The 19,418-nt window shown below is 41.7% G+C and overlaps 1 protein-coding gene across 1 annotated transcript in view; it reads left to right on the forward strand.

The window, feature by feature from the left end:
- Positions 1-19,418, forward strand: part of LOC132835847 (voltage-dependent P/Q-type calcium channel subunit alpha-1A-like) — a 518,300-nt gene that overhangs the window by 430,612 nt on the left and 68,270 nt on the right. The window contains exon 39 of the mRNA XM_060854942.1: positions 13,862-13,958. Coding sequence (XP_060710925.1) covers positions 13,862-13,958 — 97 coding nt within the window. The remainder of the gene's footprint in view (positions 1-13,861; positions 13,959-19,418) is intronic.

Raw genomic sequence — 19,418 nt, forward strand, 5'->3', positions numbered from 1 at the left:
AAAAACAAACTTGGTCTTGTCCTGATCGATCAGCCTCACAGATGCATGTGTCCATTGGCAGTATCAGTAACAGTGTTATGACACAGGGATAACAAGCCAACCAATCAGCCTCACAACACAGTGACATTAAAACATTCAATGTCCCACAAAATTGTCCAGTTGTTCCTAACCAGACTTTACGAATGCAGATTTTAGACACCACGTTTATAACATAAACAAAAATTAACAATTTTTTATTAAATAGTGTAATTTTAACAGAACACAGTTAAACAATAAGGTAATCTAATTAATATCTACAGAATTTATAGCTAAAGTTTACAGTGTGATGTAACTGATGTTATAAATTGAAAAAGACCTGGATTGTTTGTTAAATCTATCATCTTTTAGAATGGCCATGTTGGTTTCAGTTCTTTCATATGTAAATCGCAGAACTTTTTTTAAAGTTACGTTCTCAAGTGAACTTTATGGGCGGCACGGTAGCACAGTGGTTAGCACTGCTGCCTCATAGCGCCAAAGAGCCGGGTTCAATTCCTGCCTCAGGCGACTGTGTGGAGTTTGCACATTCCCCCCCTGTCTGTGTGGGTTTCCTCTGGGTGCTCTGGTTTCCTCCCACAGTCCAAAAATGTGCAGGTTAGGTGAATTGGCCATGCTAAATTACCCCTAGTGTTAGGTGAAGGGGTAAATGTAGGAGAATGGGTCTGGGTGGGTTGCTCTTCGGCGGATTGGTGTGGACTTGTTGGGCTGAATGGCCTGTTTCCACACTGTAACTAATCTAAGCTAAATTGATGTCATGTCGGCCCAGATTATGTATTGAAGGTGTGGGGTGCCCTATGTGAGGCTGTCTGTGCCACAATATTCAAACTGATTCTAATCTAAAAAGTAGATTTACAGAATCTTACATGCAGTTTTTGAGCAAAATAAAATGTAATTCTGCAAGTACAAATTCACCCCACAAACATGTATGTGCTTGTGGGGATGTGGGGGGGTTATGAGTGTCTGTGAGAGAGTGTGTGTATGTATGTGAGTGTGAGTGTGAGTGTAAAGGGGTATAAGTTTATGAGAAGGTGCGTGTGTACGTAAGTATGTGGGAGTGTATATATGAGTGTACATGTGAGCGTATGATAGAGGGTCTGCATGAGTGTATGGGTCTGTAGGAGTATGAGTGTGTGTGTGTAGGAGTGAATGTGTATGTGTGTGTCCGTGTATTTATGTAGTGCAGTAGGGTCACCTGTAGTGTGATATGAACCCAAGGTCCCATTTGAGGCCATCCCCGTGGGTACCAAACTTGGCTATCAGCCTCTGTTTGGCCACTTTGCGTTGTTGCTTGTCCCGAAGTCTGCCTTGGAGGACAGTCACCCGAAGGTCCGAGGTCGAATGTCCTGGACCACTGAAGTGTTCTCCGACCAGATGGGAAAAATCCTGTCTGTTGATTGTTGTGCAGAATCCATTCATCCATTGCTGAAGCCTCTGCTCGGTCTCGTCAATGTACTATGCCTCAGGGCATCCTTGCCTGCAGGGTATGAGATAGACAACGTTGGCTGAGTCGCATGAGTATCTGCCATGTACATGGTGGGAAGTATCCCCACACGTAATGGTAGTATCCATGTTGATACTCTGACACATCTTGCAGCATCTACCATGACAAGGTTATATGGTGTTGTCCTGAGAGCCGGGCAGTTTGCTATGACCAATGATCTGTTTAAGGTTTGGTGGTTGTTTAAAGGTGAGAAGTGGAGGCGTGGGGAAGGTCTTGGCGAGGTGCTCGTCCTCATTGATAATGTGTTACAGGCTACGAAGAACATGGCATAGTTTTTCAGCTACTAGGAAGGATACCCTGTCGGTTGCAGCACGTTCCTCCTCATCTGAACAGATCTTGTGTATGTGTAGGGATTGTCCATTGTGGATGGCTGTTTTAATATGTTTCGAGTGGAAGCTGGAGAAGTGTAGCATTGTGAGGTTGTCTGTGGGTTTGTGGTAGAGTGAGGTGCTGAGGTGTCCATCCTTGATTGAAATACATGTGTCCAAGAATGAGACAGATAGTTGAGAGTAGTCCATGGTGACTTTGATCGTGGGTTGAAACTCATTGATATCACTGCGTAGTTTTTTCAGTGACCCCTCACCATAGGTCCAGAGGAAGAAAATGTTGTCAATGTACCTGGTGTGTAATGTTGATTGGAGGTCCTGTGTAGAGAAGAAGTCTTGTTCAAACCTGTGCATGAAAATGCTGGTATATTGGGGTGCAAATTTGGTTCCCATGGCTGTTCCGTGTGTCTGGATGAAGAACTGTTTGTTAAAGGTGAAAATGTTGAGGTTGAGGATAAAGCGGATGGTGTAGGACAGTGCTCAGAGATTGGCGGTTGTTGGTGTTGAATACTGAGGCTGTTGCCGCGATGCCATCATTGTGGGGGATGCTGGTGTAGAGTGCATTGTGATGAGGAATATTCCCGGTTCAACTGGTCCGTGAATGCTGAGTTTCTCTAAGAAATCTGTAGTGTTGCGACAGAAGCTGGGGGTCCCCTGTACAATGGGTTTCAAGATGCCTTTTGACGTAGCCTGAGAGGTTCTCACACAGGGTCCCATTGTCTGATACAATGGGACATCCTAGTGTGTTGGCTTTGTGTATCTTTGGAAGGCAGTAGAAGTCGCCTACATGAGAAGTATGTGGCATGAGAGCGTGTAGGGAACTCTCAAGCACTGGATCCAAAGTCCTGATCAACGTGTTCAATTCCTGAGTGTGCTGTTTGGTCGGATTAGCCGGTAGTTGCCTGCAGTATTCCTGGTTGTTCAGTTGTCGGTACACTTCCTAGCAGTTATCTGTTTTATTCTGAATGACGATGGCTCCTCCTTTATCTGCTGGTTTGATAACAATGTTGTGATTGGTTCTGAGAACATGGATGATGTTACGTTTTGGTTGGGTGATGTTTTGCTCTACCTTGTGGGTGCGGCTGATGTATCTGGCATTTATATTTTCCTGATGGTTTACACATGCATAGTACATGATACTGACCCTGCTAGTTCAGAGCTGGCTCTTAAAATGAACAGAAGCCCTGACACTCCTGTTTAATCTGTCAGCCAGAACTCCAAGATTGGACTAGGTTAGCAGCCTCAATGTTCTGTGAGGTCCACCTGGCTGACTTTGTTCCAATCGCTACAAATATCAGATTTCATGAAATTGGTGAAAAATGCCTGGTTCACAGGGAAATAGAACTATGTATCTTGGTTGAATTCAAACTCACTGATGAATGCAAACGGCTTCAGTTGAAAAATATTCACCTATTTCCTACAGACTGGAATTCTTTTCTGATAACATTCAACTATTTGATAACGCAATAGAAAACTAGAAAGACATAGCAGAAAATAGCCGTCTCCAGAGCTTCCAAAAATCATGCTGCTCCTGTTTAAACCTAGTCAGAATCTTTTTTTTTCTCTTTCTAATCAATATTTTCTGTGTTTGGTTGGTTAGCACCAGTCCCCCCTTAATTGACAATTCAATATCCAACGAGCTGCCAGCCCATTGGACATAGCAAGCTCTTGGTGATGATTCATCTATAGTGTCCTTAGAGCAGCAATTAGGTCCCATTATCTACAATAAAAACAGAAATTGTTGGAAAACATTAGCAGGTCTGGCAGCATCTGTGGAGAGAAATCAAAGTTAACATTTCGGGTCCACTGATGCTTCCTCAGAACTGAGCATCTGCAGTCCTTTCAGTTTTTATGCATTATCTACAAAACTAGTTCCCAACAGTAAACATCTGACCTTGTTTTCTTCTCCTTTTGAAGCAAACTGCTGCTCAACATTCAACTGTTAACTTCAACTCTCAGTTCCAAACCAAAAAAAGAGAAAAATAAAAGAAAAATTATGAGGGTTTCTCTAAGAGTGATCACCACACAGTACCTGTGGAGATGAAATCCCATTTTCACATTGAGAATATTGAGAATACCTTCCAATGTGTTGTATCACCATGCTAAATGAAATAGACTTTGAATACATCTAGGCTGGCTATACAAGAAGTGCTAAGGGCTATCAGCAGCAGCAGCCGACTTATATTCCAACACAATCTGCAACTTCATGGCCTGGCATATCCTACATTTGACCATTACCATCAAGCCAGGGAATCAACCCTAGCTCAATGAAGAGTGCAAGAAGACATGCCAGGAGCTGCATCAGGCATTTCTAAAAATGAGTTGTCACCCGAATGAAGCTATAAAACAGTGCAACATCATAAGTAGCATGTGATAGACAGAGCTAAGCAATCTCACAACTAATGGATCAGATCTAAGCTCTGCAGTCCTGGCAATCTATCCATGAATGGTGATGGACAATTACACAACACACTGAAGAAAGAGTCTCCATGAACATCCCCATCCTCAAATCCCTTATCCCAAAAGATAAGACTGAAGCATTCGCTATAACCTTCTGCCAGAAGTGCTAAGTAGATGATCCACCTCAGCCTCCCCAGCATCACAGATGTCAGTCTTTAGCCCATTCAATTCACTCCATGTGACATCAAAAAGAGGAAGGCAGTGAATATTGCAAGGGCTTTATGCCCTGTCAAAATTTCAGTAGTAATACTGAAGACTTGTGATAAAGAGCTTGCCACATCCCTAGCCAAGCTATTCCAGTACAGCTACAACACTGGCAACTACCCAACTATATGGAATATTGTTCTGGTATTTCATGTTCAAAGAAAACCAAAACCAATTACCACGCCATCAGTCTATTCTCGATCATCAGTAATGTGTTGGAAGATGTCATAATTCACGAACTGGAGTTACACCTAACACACAGGAAAATAGTTGTGGCTTTTGGAGATCAGTATGCTCAGCTCTAGAACATCTCTGTAGGAGTTCTCCAGGGAAGTGATCTTGATCCAACCAATTTCAGCTGCTTCATTAATGAGCTTCCCTCCATCATAAGATCAGAAGTGAGACTGTTCACTGATGACTGTACAATGTTCAGCATCTTTCACAAGTCTTCAAATACTGAAGCAGCCCATGCCTAAATGCAGTGCAACCTGGAATAATATTTAGATTTAGGCTGACAAGTGAAAAGTAACATTCAGGCCACACAAATGCCAAGCAATGCCCTTCTTCAAAAAGAGAAAATGCAACCCTCGTCCCTTGACATTCAATGGCCATCACTGAATCGCCCACTATCAATATCCTGGGGTTTACCACTGACTAGGCACTGAACTGGACCAGGCAAAAGTGAGGACTGCAGATGCTGGAAACCAAAGTTTAGATCAGAGAGTGGTGCAGGCAGCATCCGAGGAGCAGGAAAATCGACGTTTCAGGCAAAAGCCCTTCATCAGGAATAGAGAACTGAACTGGACCAGTATAAGTATTGTGGTGACAAGAGCAGGTCAGATGCTATGAATTTTGCAAGAACCTCACTTGCTCACTCGGAAAGGCCTGTCCACCACCTACAAAGCACAAGTCAGGAGTGTGATGGAATACTTCCCACTTGCCTAGTTGAATGTACTCCAAACGAGAAGTTTGACACCATTTAGGACAAAATAATCCACTTGATTGATGCCATCTCCACAAATATCCACTCCCTCCACCACAATGCTTAGTGCCAAAATCCACCAAAGCTCCTTCCAAACTCAGCAATGCTACTATCTGGAAGGACAAGGGCAGCAGATATATTGGAACACCACCAGCTGCAATTTCAACTCCAAACCACTCATCAACCTGACTTGAGCATATACCCTTCAGTTCCTTCAGTTTTGCTGGACCAAAATCCTGAAACTCTTTTCCTACTACCATTGTTCGTCTACCTATACCAAATGGACTGCTGCAGTTCAAGAAGGCAGCTCACCTACCATCTTCTCAAGGTCATTGAGGAATGGGCAATAAATGCTGGCCCAGTCAGTAATGCTCACATTCCATTCATGAATCAAAAAAATTGATTCCAGTGGAATAAAGATGCCCTGCTTCATGATCTTTGGACCATCCCTCTACTTAAATCACAAGTTATATATCTGGCACAGTCAACAGAATGTAGACCTCAAGCTGAAGAGGCAGGGGGAAACAGATGCAGTCCTGGCTGTTGTATCTGCCTGGTAAATCTTGTGGTTGATATTGCCCTCAGGATGTTCCAATGAGGTGTTGGAATTAGGATTTATAATAGCACTTCAAATGGCACTGCCATTAATAACCACAGCCACTTTTGTCATCAGGCACAGAACTTCCATCCTGTGTGACAGCCTTTCTTTCTCCCCAGGCATTAAACTGGTTGGGCCTTCCAACAATAGCCAGGTGGGAGCATGAGGTTCCTTCAGAAAGATGTTCACTCTGATGTAGAGCGATATGAACATGCCTTACAATGAGCATACAATTTGGCAAGGTAGAAGTTTTGTGCCTCATTGAGGCAGGAGAGGAGATGTCACCATTATTCACCAGTTTTTGCATGAGCATCTGGCTAAGGAGTGTGAGCTGATTGACTTCTTTTTCCTTCTCCAGGTCTTTGCTTCACAGGGGTCAGATATCTCCTGTATTGGTTACATCAAGCTTTCCCTATCTGGTCTCATTCCCACTTTTCCTACTCTATGGTTTCTAGTAGGTCATAACTCCATTGATGCATATTTGGAAAGCAAGAATGTGAGAATAACCATAACATTGGGGTCAAATATTGTTTGATACAGCTGGGTGTCTTTGGAAAGCAAGTATTGTATCGGCTATTAGCAACACATTACAAGATCAGCCAATGGTGCATAGGAGACTTTGACTGTGTTCTATGTGCTCTAGGTGCATCAATCTGTACAGAAACCTAGGACTGAGTGGAAGGAATTGAACTGTCATTTTTCCTGTCCATACCATCATTTCTTGAGGCTCATTCCAGCCATCTCTAACTGCTCAATATCAGGCCTTGCTAGAGTATCATATGTCACATATAGTAGAAATGCCAACTCATTTCAGTTCTTGGCATAACCCTGAGAGGCGTCCTTGTCACTGTGGGAGAAAGGGGTAGGCACCCATGTTGATTGCCAGTTTCAGCTACAAAATGATCCTGGGATTGAGGGACTTGACATATGAGGAGTGGTTGAAGATTCTGGGTCTGTACTCAGAGTTTAAAAGAATGAGGGAGAATCTCATTGAAACTTACAGGATACTGAGAGGCCTGGATAGAGTTTACGTGGAGAAGAGACTAGGACCTCAGATCAACTTCAGAGTGAAGAGATGACCCTTTAGAACTGAGATGAGAAGGAACTTATTCAGCCAGAGGGTGGTGAATCTGGAAATCAAGTCAGTTAGTTAATTTAAGACAGAGATAAATAGGTTCTTGATCAATACGAGGATCAAACATGATGAGATGAAGGCAGGAGAATGAGTTTGAAAAACAGTCATGATCAAATGGCAGAGCAGACTTGATGGGCTGATTGACGTAATTCTGCTCCTTTATTCTATGGTCTTATGGTTAAAGATGTTTACCTCCAAACAAGGATACCTGTAGGTATCCTTAACCAGTGATTGTCATGGACTGGAGGAGACATCTCTAAGCTCATTTCAAAGATGGACTTTGGCAAGTTAGAGGAGACCCAAAGTACAGAACTTGTCTCTACTCTCACCAAGTATCTGACAACTTTCAGTAAAGTTGATGATGACATTGGGCATCGCATCCTGGTGAGCCACAGGTTTATGACTAAAAAATGACAGCAATGAAGATTCCTCACCGCAGAGCCTACTCCATCGCCAGGAGGAAGTCCAAAATTCCCTGCAGAAGTCTTTATAATGAAGTGTAAGCTGAGAAAAATCAAATCTGTATTCCTCCCCCATTTCCTCATGTGAAAGAGCAGTTCTTCAGGACCTCCACCAGGAGGTGGCAATAATGATGGAGGGAAGCTGGAGCAGTCGAATGAACTCTCATTGGAGGAGAGTGGGCTGATGGGAAGACGGAGCCAACAGACAAAGGAATTCCTCAGCATAATATAACCCACACAATCATTCTATGGGCATAGTGTAAATCGTTTCCTATCCATCCTTAATTTTCCTTTCTATTTGTAATGACCTGATGCCAGTGGAACAAAGAATCCACACTTCATGATCTTTGGTCTGTGTGTCCAAATAGCATTACATGCAGTTAAGAAACTCCAACGGAGGTGAATAATTTTATATAGATCTTTGAGTGTAATGTCATAAAGCATGGATTCCGTTATGTTCTGGACAGGGCAGTGATTAGTGGCTGGTGTTACCTGGTCATGGAAGAAAAGCTTTCTGTTCTAACAGCAGAAGCAGTGCCAAACAAAATAGCTGCTCTGAGACTATTTTTCTAGCAGTGTAAGGTAGAGTATCAGAATGTCTACAGATTTATGATTAGGTGGAAATCACCAGATTGTATTGCTCATCTAAGATTTTAAATGGCAGCTATGTTCTTCTTCAAACAAAATGATTATTAAATATAAAACTATTATCACATTATTTTTGACTAACAGATTAGTTTGGCTTGGTATTTGATTTCTCCAGAAAATCTGTGAACCACAGTTGCTAATAAAGCAACATCCAACTTTTGATTCCAACACTTGACCAAAACCAACTCCAAGATTCTCCTGTTTGGGATAGAGTTTTGCCATGTTGGAATCCTGATTCATTTTCCAAAATTGCAATTCATTTATGAGGCACAATAGCTATCGACACGATTTTCTCTACCCCCAACAAGAGAGAACCTCGTAGTATATGGGAGCAAAGTTCCAGAGGTGCTGTGGCAAAGCAGCAGATGATAAGGCCATAAATGTAGGAGGAAGTTAGCCCATTCAACCCATCTGTTCTGCCAATACATTTCTCAACCCCATTCTCCTGCCCTCTTCCCATTGATCCCCTGACTAATCAATAACCTATCTATCTCTGTCTTAAATACATTCAATGACGAGGCTTCCACAGCCCTCTGCTGCAATGAGTTCCACAGATTCACCATCCTCTGGCTGAAGAAATTCCTCCTCATCTCAGTTCTAAAGCTTCACCCCTTCACTCGGAGCCTAGGGTCGTAGGCTCTCCTATTTGTGGAAACATCTCCATGTCCACTTTATCAGGGTGTCAGTAGTATTCTGTAACATTTAATCAGATACCCCTCTTCCTTCTAAACTCCATTGAGTACTGACCCATAGTCCTCCACTGTTTCTCATATGACAAGCCTTCGTTCCCAGGATCATTCTTGTGGATCTCCTCTGGGTCCCCTCCAACATCTTCCTTAGATATAGGGTCCAAAACTGCTCACAATATTCCAAATGCAGTGTGACCAGAGCCTTGTACAGTCTCAATAGTACATCTCTGCTGTTGTATTCTAGCCCTCTTAAAATGATTGCTGACATTGTTTTGCTTTCTAACCACCAACTGAACCTGCATGTTAACCTTAAGAGAATTCTGAACTGGGATGCTCAAGTCCCTTTATGCTTTAGATTTCCAAAGTCTTTTCCTGTTAGAAAATAGTCTAGCCTTTATTCTTCCTACAAAAGTGTACAATCTCACACTTCCCCACATTGTATTCCGTCTGCCACTTCTTTGTCAGTTGCCTGGCATTTCCAAGTCCTTCAGCAGCCTCCCCACTTAGTTAACACTATCTGTGCCTCTAGCTATCTTGGGTAATCTGCAAACCTAGCAACAGTGTCTTCAGTGCCTTCTTCCAGACCTTATATGTATAATGTGAATAGTTGTGGTCCCAACACAGATCCCTACAGAACTCCATCAGTCACTGGCCACTATCCTTTATCCTTACTCTCTGCCTTCTGTCAGTCAGCCAATCTTCTATCCATGCCAGTACCTTGCCCTTAGTACCATGGGCTCTCATCTTATTTAGCAGCTTCCTGTGTAGCGCCTTGTGAAAGGCCTTTTGAAAATCCAAATAGATCACTAGGGAGAGAATAGGGCCCTTTAAAGATCAACAAGACTATGTGCAGAACTGCAGGATATAGGTGAGACACTAAACAAGTACTTTAACTCACTATTTACTATGGAGAAGGACTTGGAAGCTAGAAAACTTGGAGAAATCAGTAGTGATATTTTTAAAAGTCTCCATATTACGGAGGTGGTGATGCTGGATGTCTTAAAATGCATAAAGGGGGGTAAATCCCCACGAACTGATGAGGGATATCCTTGAACTTTGTGGGAAACTAGGGAAGTGATTGCTGAGTTCGTTACTCAGATATTTGTATCATTGATAGCCATGGGTGAGTTACCATGTTTTAAAAATGGTGGCAAAGAAAAGTCAGGGAACTATAGACTGGTGAATCTGATGTCAGTTGGGTAAGTTATTGGAGGGGATTCTGAGGGACAGGATTTACATACAAGGAAAGGCAAGGACTGATTAGGGATAGTCAACATGACTTTGTGCATGGGTAATTGTGAGAAAGTGAGGACTGCAGATGCTGGAGATCAGAGCTTAAAAATGTGTTGCTGGAAAAGCGCAGCAGGCCAGGCAGCATCAAAGGAACAGGAGAATCAATGTTTCGGGCATAAGCCTTTCCTGAAGAAGGGTTTATGCCCGAAATGTCGATTCTCCTGTTTCTTTGATGCTGCCTGACCTGTTGTGCTTTACCAGCAACACATTTTTAAGCATGGGTAATTATGCCCTAATCTCTGGAATTTCCTCTAGAACTCTTCATCCCCTCTCCTTCTCACTCCTTTTAAGGTGTTCCTTAAAACCTACCTCTTTTTGCAACATTTAAAAGACATTTGGATAAGAACATGTATGGGAAGGTTTTAGAGCCAAATAGACCAAACACAGACAAATGGGACGAGTTTAGTTTGGGAAACTTGGTCAACATGGATGATTTGGGCTGAAGGGTCTGTTTCCATGCTTAATGACTCTATATAGTTTTCCTTTATAGAAACTGCATGTTATACCCCATCAGGGTCATTTGTACTTATATTTAGTTTGCTTTACGATCTAATCCAAAATATGAAACCGGACAAAGACAGCAAGAAATGGGCTGAAAATGTGTTGCTGGAAAAGCGCAGCAGGTCAGGCAACATCCAAGAAGCAGGAGAATCGATGTTTCAGGCATGAGCCCTTCTTCAGGAATGAGGAGAGTGTGCCAAGCAGGCTAAGGTAAAATTTAGGGAGGAGGATCTTGGGGGAGGGGCGTTGGAAATGTGATAGGTGGAAGGAGGTTAAGGTGAGGGTGACAGGCCGGAGTGGGGGTGGGGGCAGAGAGGTCAGGAAGGAGATTGCAGGTTAGGAGGGCGGTGCTGAGTTCGAGGGTTGGGGCTGAGACAAGGTGGGGGGAGGGGAAATGAGGAAACTGGAGAAATCTGAGTTCATCCCTTGTGGTTGGAGGGTTCCTAGGCGGAAGATGAGGCGCTCTTCCTCCAGCCGTGTATTGCTATGGTCTCGCGATGGAGGAGTCCAAGGACCTGCATGTCCTTGGTGGAGTGGGAGGGGGAGTTGAAGTGTTGAGCCACGGGGTGGTTGGGTTGGTTGGTCCGGGTGTCCCAGAGGTGTTCTCTGAAATGTTCTGCAAGTAGGCGGCCTGTCTCCCCAATATAGAGGAGGCCACATCAGGTACAGCGGATGCAATAAATGCAGTACATCATACCTGAAGAAGGGCACATGCCCGAAACGTCGATTCTCCTGCTTCTTGGATGCTGTCTGACCTGCTGCGCTTTTCCAGGAACACATTTTCAGCTCTGATCTCCAGCGTCTGAAGTCCTTACTTTCTTCCAGCAAGAAATGGGGTCAAGACTTTGAGCACAATCTTCCCAGCCTGGAGGTGGTGGGCCTGGAGACAGCCAGTGAACTTCATTAGGCACGGTGGTAACAGACTAGTAACCAGTCATTTTCCCAACCTTGTCCTAATTATGATTTGGAGATGCCAGTATTGGACTCAGGTGGACAAAGTTAAAAATCACACAACACCAGGTTATAGTCCAACAGGTTTAATTGGAAGCACACTAGCTTTCAGAGCGACGCTCCTTCATCAGGTGATTGTGGAGGGTTCGATCGTAGCAGAATGTATAGCAAAAATTTGCAGTGTGATATAACTGAAATTATACATTGATAAAATGATTGTCTGTTAAGCCTTTCATCTGTTAGAATACAGTGATAGTTTCACTTCTTTCATGTGTAAATCACAAAACTCTTTTTTAAAATTGCATTCTCAGGTTAGCTGTTAACAATGGTGATAGCTAGACAATGTGTTGAAGGTGTTAGCCCCCTGTGTTCTCTGTCTATGACCTGATGTTTAGATTGATTCTAATCTAAAAAGTGAGATAACAGAGTTTTACATAAATTCATGCAGTTTTTGAGCTCAGAGTTCGACATGAATGCATGCAGTTTTTGAGCAAAGTGCAATGTAACTCCGCAAGTACAAATTCACCCCACAAAATATATGTGTGCATGTGGGTCTTTGTCTGCTGTGTGTGTGTGTCTGTCTGGGGTGGGGGTTGTGTGTGTGTGTATGTGTGTGTGTGTAGTGAGTGCAGAGAGTGCAGAGTGTCTTAAGTCTGTGAGGGGGTGCATGTGTGAGTGTGGGAGTGTGTGTGTCTATAAGGGTGTTTGTGGGTGTCTGTGTGCGCATCTGTGTGTACCTGTGTCCGTGTGTATGTGAGACTGTGTGTGTGTGTAGGAATATCTGTGTGTGTGTGTGTAGTGCAATGGTGATCACCTGTAATGTGACATAAACCCAAGGTGCCAGTTGAGGCCCTCCCTATGGGTACCGAACTTAGCTATCAGCCTCTGCTTGGCCACTTTCCTCTGCTGCCCGTCCCGAAGTCCACCTTGGAGGATAGTCACCCGAAGGTCCGAGGCTGAATGTCTTGGACCACTGAAGTGTTCCCCAACTGGAAGGGAACCCTCCTGTCACACACACACAGACAGACAAAGACCCACATGCACACATATATTGTGTGGGGTGAATTTGTACTTGCAGAGTTACATTGCACTTTGCTCAAAAACTGCATGCATTCATGTAAAACTCTGTTATCTCACTTTTTAGATTAGAATCAATTTAAACATCAGGTCATAGACAGAGAACACAGGGGGCTAATACCTTCAATATATTGTCTAGCTATTACCCATTGTTAACAGCTAACCCGAAAATGCAACTTTAAAATAAAGGGTTTTGTGATTTACACATGAAAGAAGTGAAACTATCACTGTATTCTAACAGATGAAAGGCTTAACAGACAATCAATTTTTCAATGTATAATTTCAGTTACATCACACTGCAAATTTTTGCTATAAATTCTGTGTTACGATCGAACCCTCCACAATCACCTGATGAAGGAACGTCGCTCCAAAAGCTAGTGTGCTTCCAATTAAACCTGTTGGACTATAACCTGGTGTTGTGTGATTTTTAACTTTGTCCTAATTAAGCTGTGGGTGGGAAGGCTCAAGTTTGACCTTACCGTCCTGCTGCCAATTGAGGAATTTAATTTGCACTAACTAAATTTGCCAGGAGCTCCAGGGTTCCTAACTCCATCAGAAATCCTGTTGACAGCCAATAAGCTGCCCAATTGCTGAAATAACTATAGGCTTCAATCTTGGAAACTGTCCCATTCTTGGACTTACTCTGAAAATCCTACCCTTTAATCCTGAGGGTTGCTTAACTGCTAACAAACATTCATTGAAAAACCTCTTAATAAATGCCTTGACATCAGAGGAAACCAGGATTGCATAAGTGTTTAGATTCTTGATCTATACTCTGGCTATGAACTGAAACGATAGAACTCTTTTTAAGATGGATTTTACATGTGTGTTGACACGATCATTAAACAATGACAAACCAGCTGATTAGATTCTGAGTGCTTTTGACATGTTGTGCTTTGTACAGTTTTAAATTAAGTTCCTACATGTTAATTTGTGAAGTTCTGCTGTGTTTTGACCTTCAAGCCTTGTTTTCACTAACTGATTGTATTCTTTTTCCAGCGGTCGAATTCATTATAAGGATATGTACAGTTTATTGCGTGTTATCTCACCCCCTCTGGGCTTAGGCAAGAAATGTCCTCATAGGGTGGCCTGCAAGGTTTGACTTCCACTAACCTACCAACCTAAGCATCAATGAATGAGTGTGCTTTCTCTTTTTTTGCATTTCTTGAAGTAGAATGTGCAGGAAAATGCAGTCACCTAGAGAAAATAGCATGGAAATGCACTGACCAACCTCAACCTCAGCCATTGCTGCTTGTCGTAATCAATACCACTCGGCATCTTGGGTATACTAGTGTTCATTACTTTAGGGACAGAAACTGCATTGACAAAGACTGGCATCTCCTCAAAACAGGCAGAGGAAAGAAAATGTTCTCTGTATTTCTATGCAATATTTAAACATTGCATAGATATTGGGTGAATTTCTGCAATTGACAGACCCATAAAGAATAACCTTGTAATTTTTTTTGTTTTGTTTGTTTCCTTCCGTTTTTGTTTTCGTTCGTCTTGGATACATCTTTTTGCCTCATTTCTGCTACAAAGTGGCCGCATCAGTTACACTGATATGTATGAGATGTTGAGACACATGTCTCCGCCCTTAGGCCTGGGGAAGAAATGCCCTGCGCGAGTTGCTTATAAGGTAGAAATGTGTCCTTAGTGTTCAGTGTGTTGGAGAAAATCTGTGACCTTTGAACTGTTAGGTTCAGGGATCGTGCAGTCCAAAAGAAGTGGGAGGAGTCTGAGAGGGTTGACAATAAATACGATCTACCTATTAGTTGATGAAATATTTATCTAAAAAGCAGACATTACTTTCATTTAGGAGGATTTATTTTAAATCAATTACTTTCTCTTAATTGAAAACCATTGTGGCAAATTTATTTTTCTGCCTCCTTGCAGTGTTTGATCCAACAAATGATTTTTAAAATTGAGCAAACATTTTGCTTTTAGTTGTGATATTAGGCTACATTTAATCCCTTCGTCTGCCTTTAGAATTTATAGATAATGCTATCAGAAAAAGATTCACTACACTTCACTGGACCAGACACTCTTGAATTCTTTTTCTTGATTTTATTCATAGTTTGCATCTTCCATTCCCTTCAGATCAGCTTCAGATGTTCATTGCTGCATCAGGAGAACTAACAAACAATGCATAGACTCCAATGGCAAATCTGCCAGTCTTCCTTTTTGATTACCTGGTGTGTGGATTTGCATGGAAGAGAAAAGGAGGAAGGTTTCACTTTGTCTGAGATTTGATGGTCCATACTGGACCTCAATTTATTCACATCCATCCACATCTATTCAAATAAATGAACTTAGATATAGACCTTGAAATGAATTTACTTTTAAGGAAGAAACTAAAATGTGTAATCCCCATTTCTCACCCCCAACAAGATATTCCATTCTGTAACCTCTCAAGTTAGCTTTATCCAAAATCAACTTATCCTACTTCAGCAATTAATTACAATGAATGTAGGTCCTTTATTCCCTTACTTCAAATTTCTCATCTCTCTTTGCGGCACTAATACCTAAATATGGGTTTCACAAATACAATAACTCTTATCACCCCAATGGTTTGTAATTTTTGTAGGTAAAGCTAAATAATAAACATTGCCAAGCTATTTGACCCATGAGGTGGTGAGAGATTCCATTGTCATCTGACCCTGTCATCAGCTGATATTCACACATGTATAGTTCAACACTCATCACTGAATGGACATCAAGGATACTGAATCTAACCACCATCCTGTCTGAGAAACTATAGCTGGAACCTGAGACCTTGCTGGTCTTTGCGATTCATTATTACAATAGCTTATGCATTTACTTGTTGGGTCTTTACGGAACATGAACATTGTCCTTTTAAGCTCGTTGATATTCAAGTTACCAATCAAAATTCCCTGAAACAGATTACTCGGTTTTTGCTACATATAGAATCACAACAAAAGGCACAGGTACTTAAATTCTTCTGATTAGTGTGCATGGCAAATTTCCCCTACAGTGAATCTTCATTTAAAATGTGATCAAATCTCACTAGTGATGAGAGAAGCCTTACATGCATTTGGAGAGTTTCCACATCTGATGGTCTGAGGAACCCTCCTGTAGAGAGTTGGGAGAAGTAAGATCCTGAGAAACTGTGAGGTCTGAGTGTTGGACAGAAATGCATCATCAAACTATCACTCACTTTACTACTGATGTTTTTGTATTTTGAATGCAAAACAGAATTTAAATCTAGCCTTCTTTAGCATGGTGAAACCTGAATCAGATCAAAAATATTATTTTGATTGGCGTCAATAAATTATTTTTTAAATTTCAATATAGAAAAGTTGTTTTACAACAAGCACACTCCCCTTCCTGTGGGTTGCATGATTATTCTGTGTTTCAGAAAAGGCAAATTCAATTTCTCTTCAGGTATTCAGGTTGAAGAATAGAATTTTCAAGCATTAAATAGTTCTGATTTTTACATTCACCTCTGACCGTTTAATTGTTACTAACTTTTCCACCTTTTACCTATTTTTTTCCTGTCAATGCAGTTCTAACCTGTATTGGTCCCTTATTCCTACATAATAAACCTGGTTAATCATTTGTGTTTATTCTCTCTTCCTCTTTCTCTTCCCTCACGATTATGCATGCTGCAATGTAAAGATGTGCCAACATTAAAGGAAAATCACCAGAAAGTGAGCAAAATGTGGGCCCTTGAGATAATCCAACACTGAACTGCAACGTCTTCACCAAATTTGTTTTGTGGTTTTAAATGAGGCTTCCCAGAAAAATATTATGTTGTATCATATTTAGTGCTACGATTGACTTCAATTATATTTTGCTTGCAAAACAATAAAGTATCTATGTTGTGACGTTGGGAGCTATCCTGTCCCATGCTTGGTTGTGGCAGGGTGTTTCCCACAGAGAAGAACAGAAATCCTTCTTAAAAGTTGAAATGTTGGCATATCAGTGCACCCATCTGAGGCATGGTTCCACCGCCCCACCACCTCCTCTCCATACAATCCAGTTTACATGCAACTGCCTTTTTCCAGCCTATGCATAACCTCTCTTTCCAGCCCATGGATAATCTCTCTTTTCTGTTTCCTATTCTTCCCCCTGTTTCAACATTTTTTTGCCCAATTCTCACCTCAAGGTTACATACATGCTCAGTTAACAGATAACAAAGAATGGCTGTGAAAATCAATATTACATTTTAAAATCTATATGTTTTCCTACAAACTGACTAAAATAAGATACAGATGCTTCATTTGTGGTATTAATAGTCATTATAGCTGCTTGCAGCCCCAGATCCTGTCACACATGGCACTCCCGTCTTGCTCCATGTTTTCTATGCCTCTGGCCTGCTCTGCTTTGGGACATCACCAGATTTGGAATCCACAGCTACTTCTTTTTTAGTTGGTGAGGATATGAAGGCCACTGAGTGTTTTCAACTTGGATTCATAGGTCAATGGAAAGAGTATTTACAAAGGCAAATACTATCTTATAGCTTTACCTTCCATTCCTGTGGATCCTTCATTCGTCAGCTAACCAGTGCCACTAATGATTTCAGCACTCAACACCAAGAATACTGGGCATTGATTTTGTCACCACTTTGAAAGCTGAGCACATTTCTACAAGTCGTGTTTGTGAACTATCTCAGTGCTGCAATTGATGATGAGGTGACAATGTCAATACCCTGCACTTTTCTTGAACAAATTAATCCTATGATTCACAAAGTGTCACCCTGAGCCTACCCCTACTCAGAAGTATAGGGTCATGGTATTTGAGTTAATACAGTTCAGCTTTCTAAAAGGAGAACCTAAATAAATTGAAATCGAATATCCATGAATCTTAGAAGAATAGACTTCTCAAAGGATATATTTGCTGACTTTCTAATATGACTAACTTAATTACAATATGAATTGCATCTTACTTATTTATAAACAGCTCTTTGAATGAGGGTATCATAACAAAACGCAGGCCAAGTGTATTTTTACAGAGTGTTGTTCTAATAATCCAGAATGAATAATGTCTTTCTTTGGAGAAGTTTAAAATGAAGAGTTTCCGAAGCATGGAAGGTGAAGTAGAGAGGGACATGAGCAATTGCACAGGAGATAACATATGACAGTAAAACCAGGTGGAGTGCAAAGCTCAGTTTGGGCTCATTTGGGATATTGAGGATGTGCATTTTTGGGTTTAGGCAAAAGTGGGTACTGCAGATGCCACTGAGATTAGAGTCAAGTTTAGAGTGGTGCTGGAAGAGCACAGCAGAGTAGGCAGCATCCGAGGAGCAGGAAAATCGACATTTCGGGCAAAAGTCCTTCTTCAGCAATGAGGCCTCATTCCTGATGAAGGGCTTTTGCCCGAATCATCGATTTTCCTGCTCCTCGGATGCTGCCTGACCTGCTGTGCTTTTCCAGTACCGCTTTAATCTATTTTTGGGTTTAGCCTCAGGATCAACTGGCAGTAGAGTGGGTGGGTAGGGTTGAGTTTGCAACAGTGACCAGTTTCTGATGGAGCAGATTTAATCTTGCTGTTATTAATCCAAAGAAAATTGTGTAACATCCTCAACTTTCTTCTTGAAACAGCTGGATAGAAAGCACATTTGAAAAAAAAGTATAGCTGGATAGGTGAACACACAGATAAGGTGAGCAATGGATCTGATCACCAGCAGTATATAAACCAGAAATTGAAGGGGAGCTAAAAATGAATGTGATAATGCAAGTACAAGAGAAGTATTTTGTCACTGAGAATGGAGGTTTCGTTGTATCAAAATCTATGGAGAGATTAAGAGTATTAAAGATATTATTGGTGACTTTAAACAGATGGTCTTGATACTGAGGGTAAGATACAAACTAGAAATGAGATTCAAATGGGTAGTGATGGAGTGGTCTGTCTCAGTCTGTGAGACTGCAGAAAGAATGTTCTGTGGGAAAACAGGGGTTGGATAGAGTGACAGACCAAGGAACAGATAGTAATGTACAATACACTGTGAAAGATGGGCAGTGGAGTATGGAGATTGTGGTCCCAAGCAATATGCTCACAACTAGACATTGATAGTAGTCTTAAGTTACACTGTGAAATATGGAAAACTAGTGAAGAGCTTGAAATGGCATACCTGATGTTCTGTCAGTCAGAATACTCAATTATGTAAAAAATCTTAAATCAAAGAATGCCTTACTTTGTGGAAGCAGACAAGTCAGCCCATCAAGTCCACATTAACCCTCTGAAGAGCATCCCACCTCGACTGAACCCCTACCCTAACCCTGTAACCCTGAATTTCCCATGGTTAATCCACCCAGTCTGCACATCCCTGGACACTATGGGCAATTTAGCATGACCAATCCATCTAACCTGTACATTTTTGGACTTTGGATACATGGAAGCACCACAGAAGATCAGTTGGTCCATGTCTGTGTCAGCTCTCTGCAAGATCAACTCAGCCAGACCCGCACTCCACAGTTTCCTGAAGCCTTGAACATTTTTATCCAGTACCCTTGTCCAGTTTTGATCTTCTTAACTTGGGGAAGGATGTGGTGACACTGGAGATAGTTTGGAGGAGGTTCACCAGATTTATTCAAGG

The sequence above is a fragment of the Hemiscyllium ocellatum genome, chromosome 45 (genome assembly GCF_020745735.1).
Source record: "Hemiscyllium ocellatum isolate sHemOce1 chromosome 45, sHemOce1.pat.X.cur, whole genome shotgun sequence".
Classification (NCBI taxonomy): Eukaryota; Metazoa; Chordata; class Chondrichthyes; order Orectolobiformes; family Hemiscylliidae; genus Hemiscyllium; species Hemiscyllium ocellatum.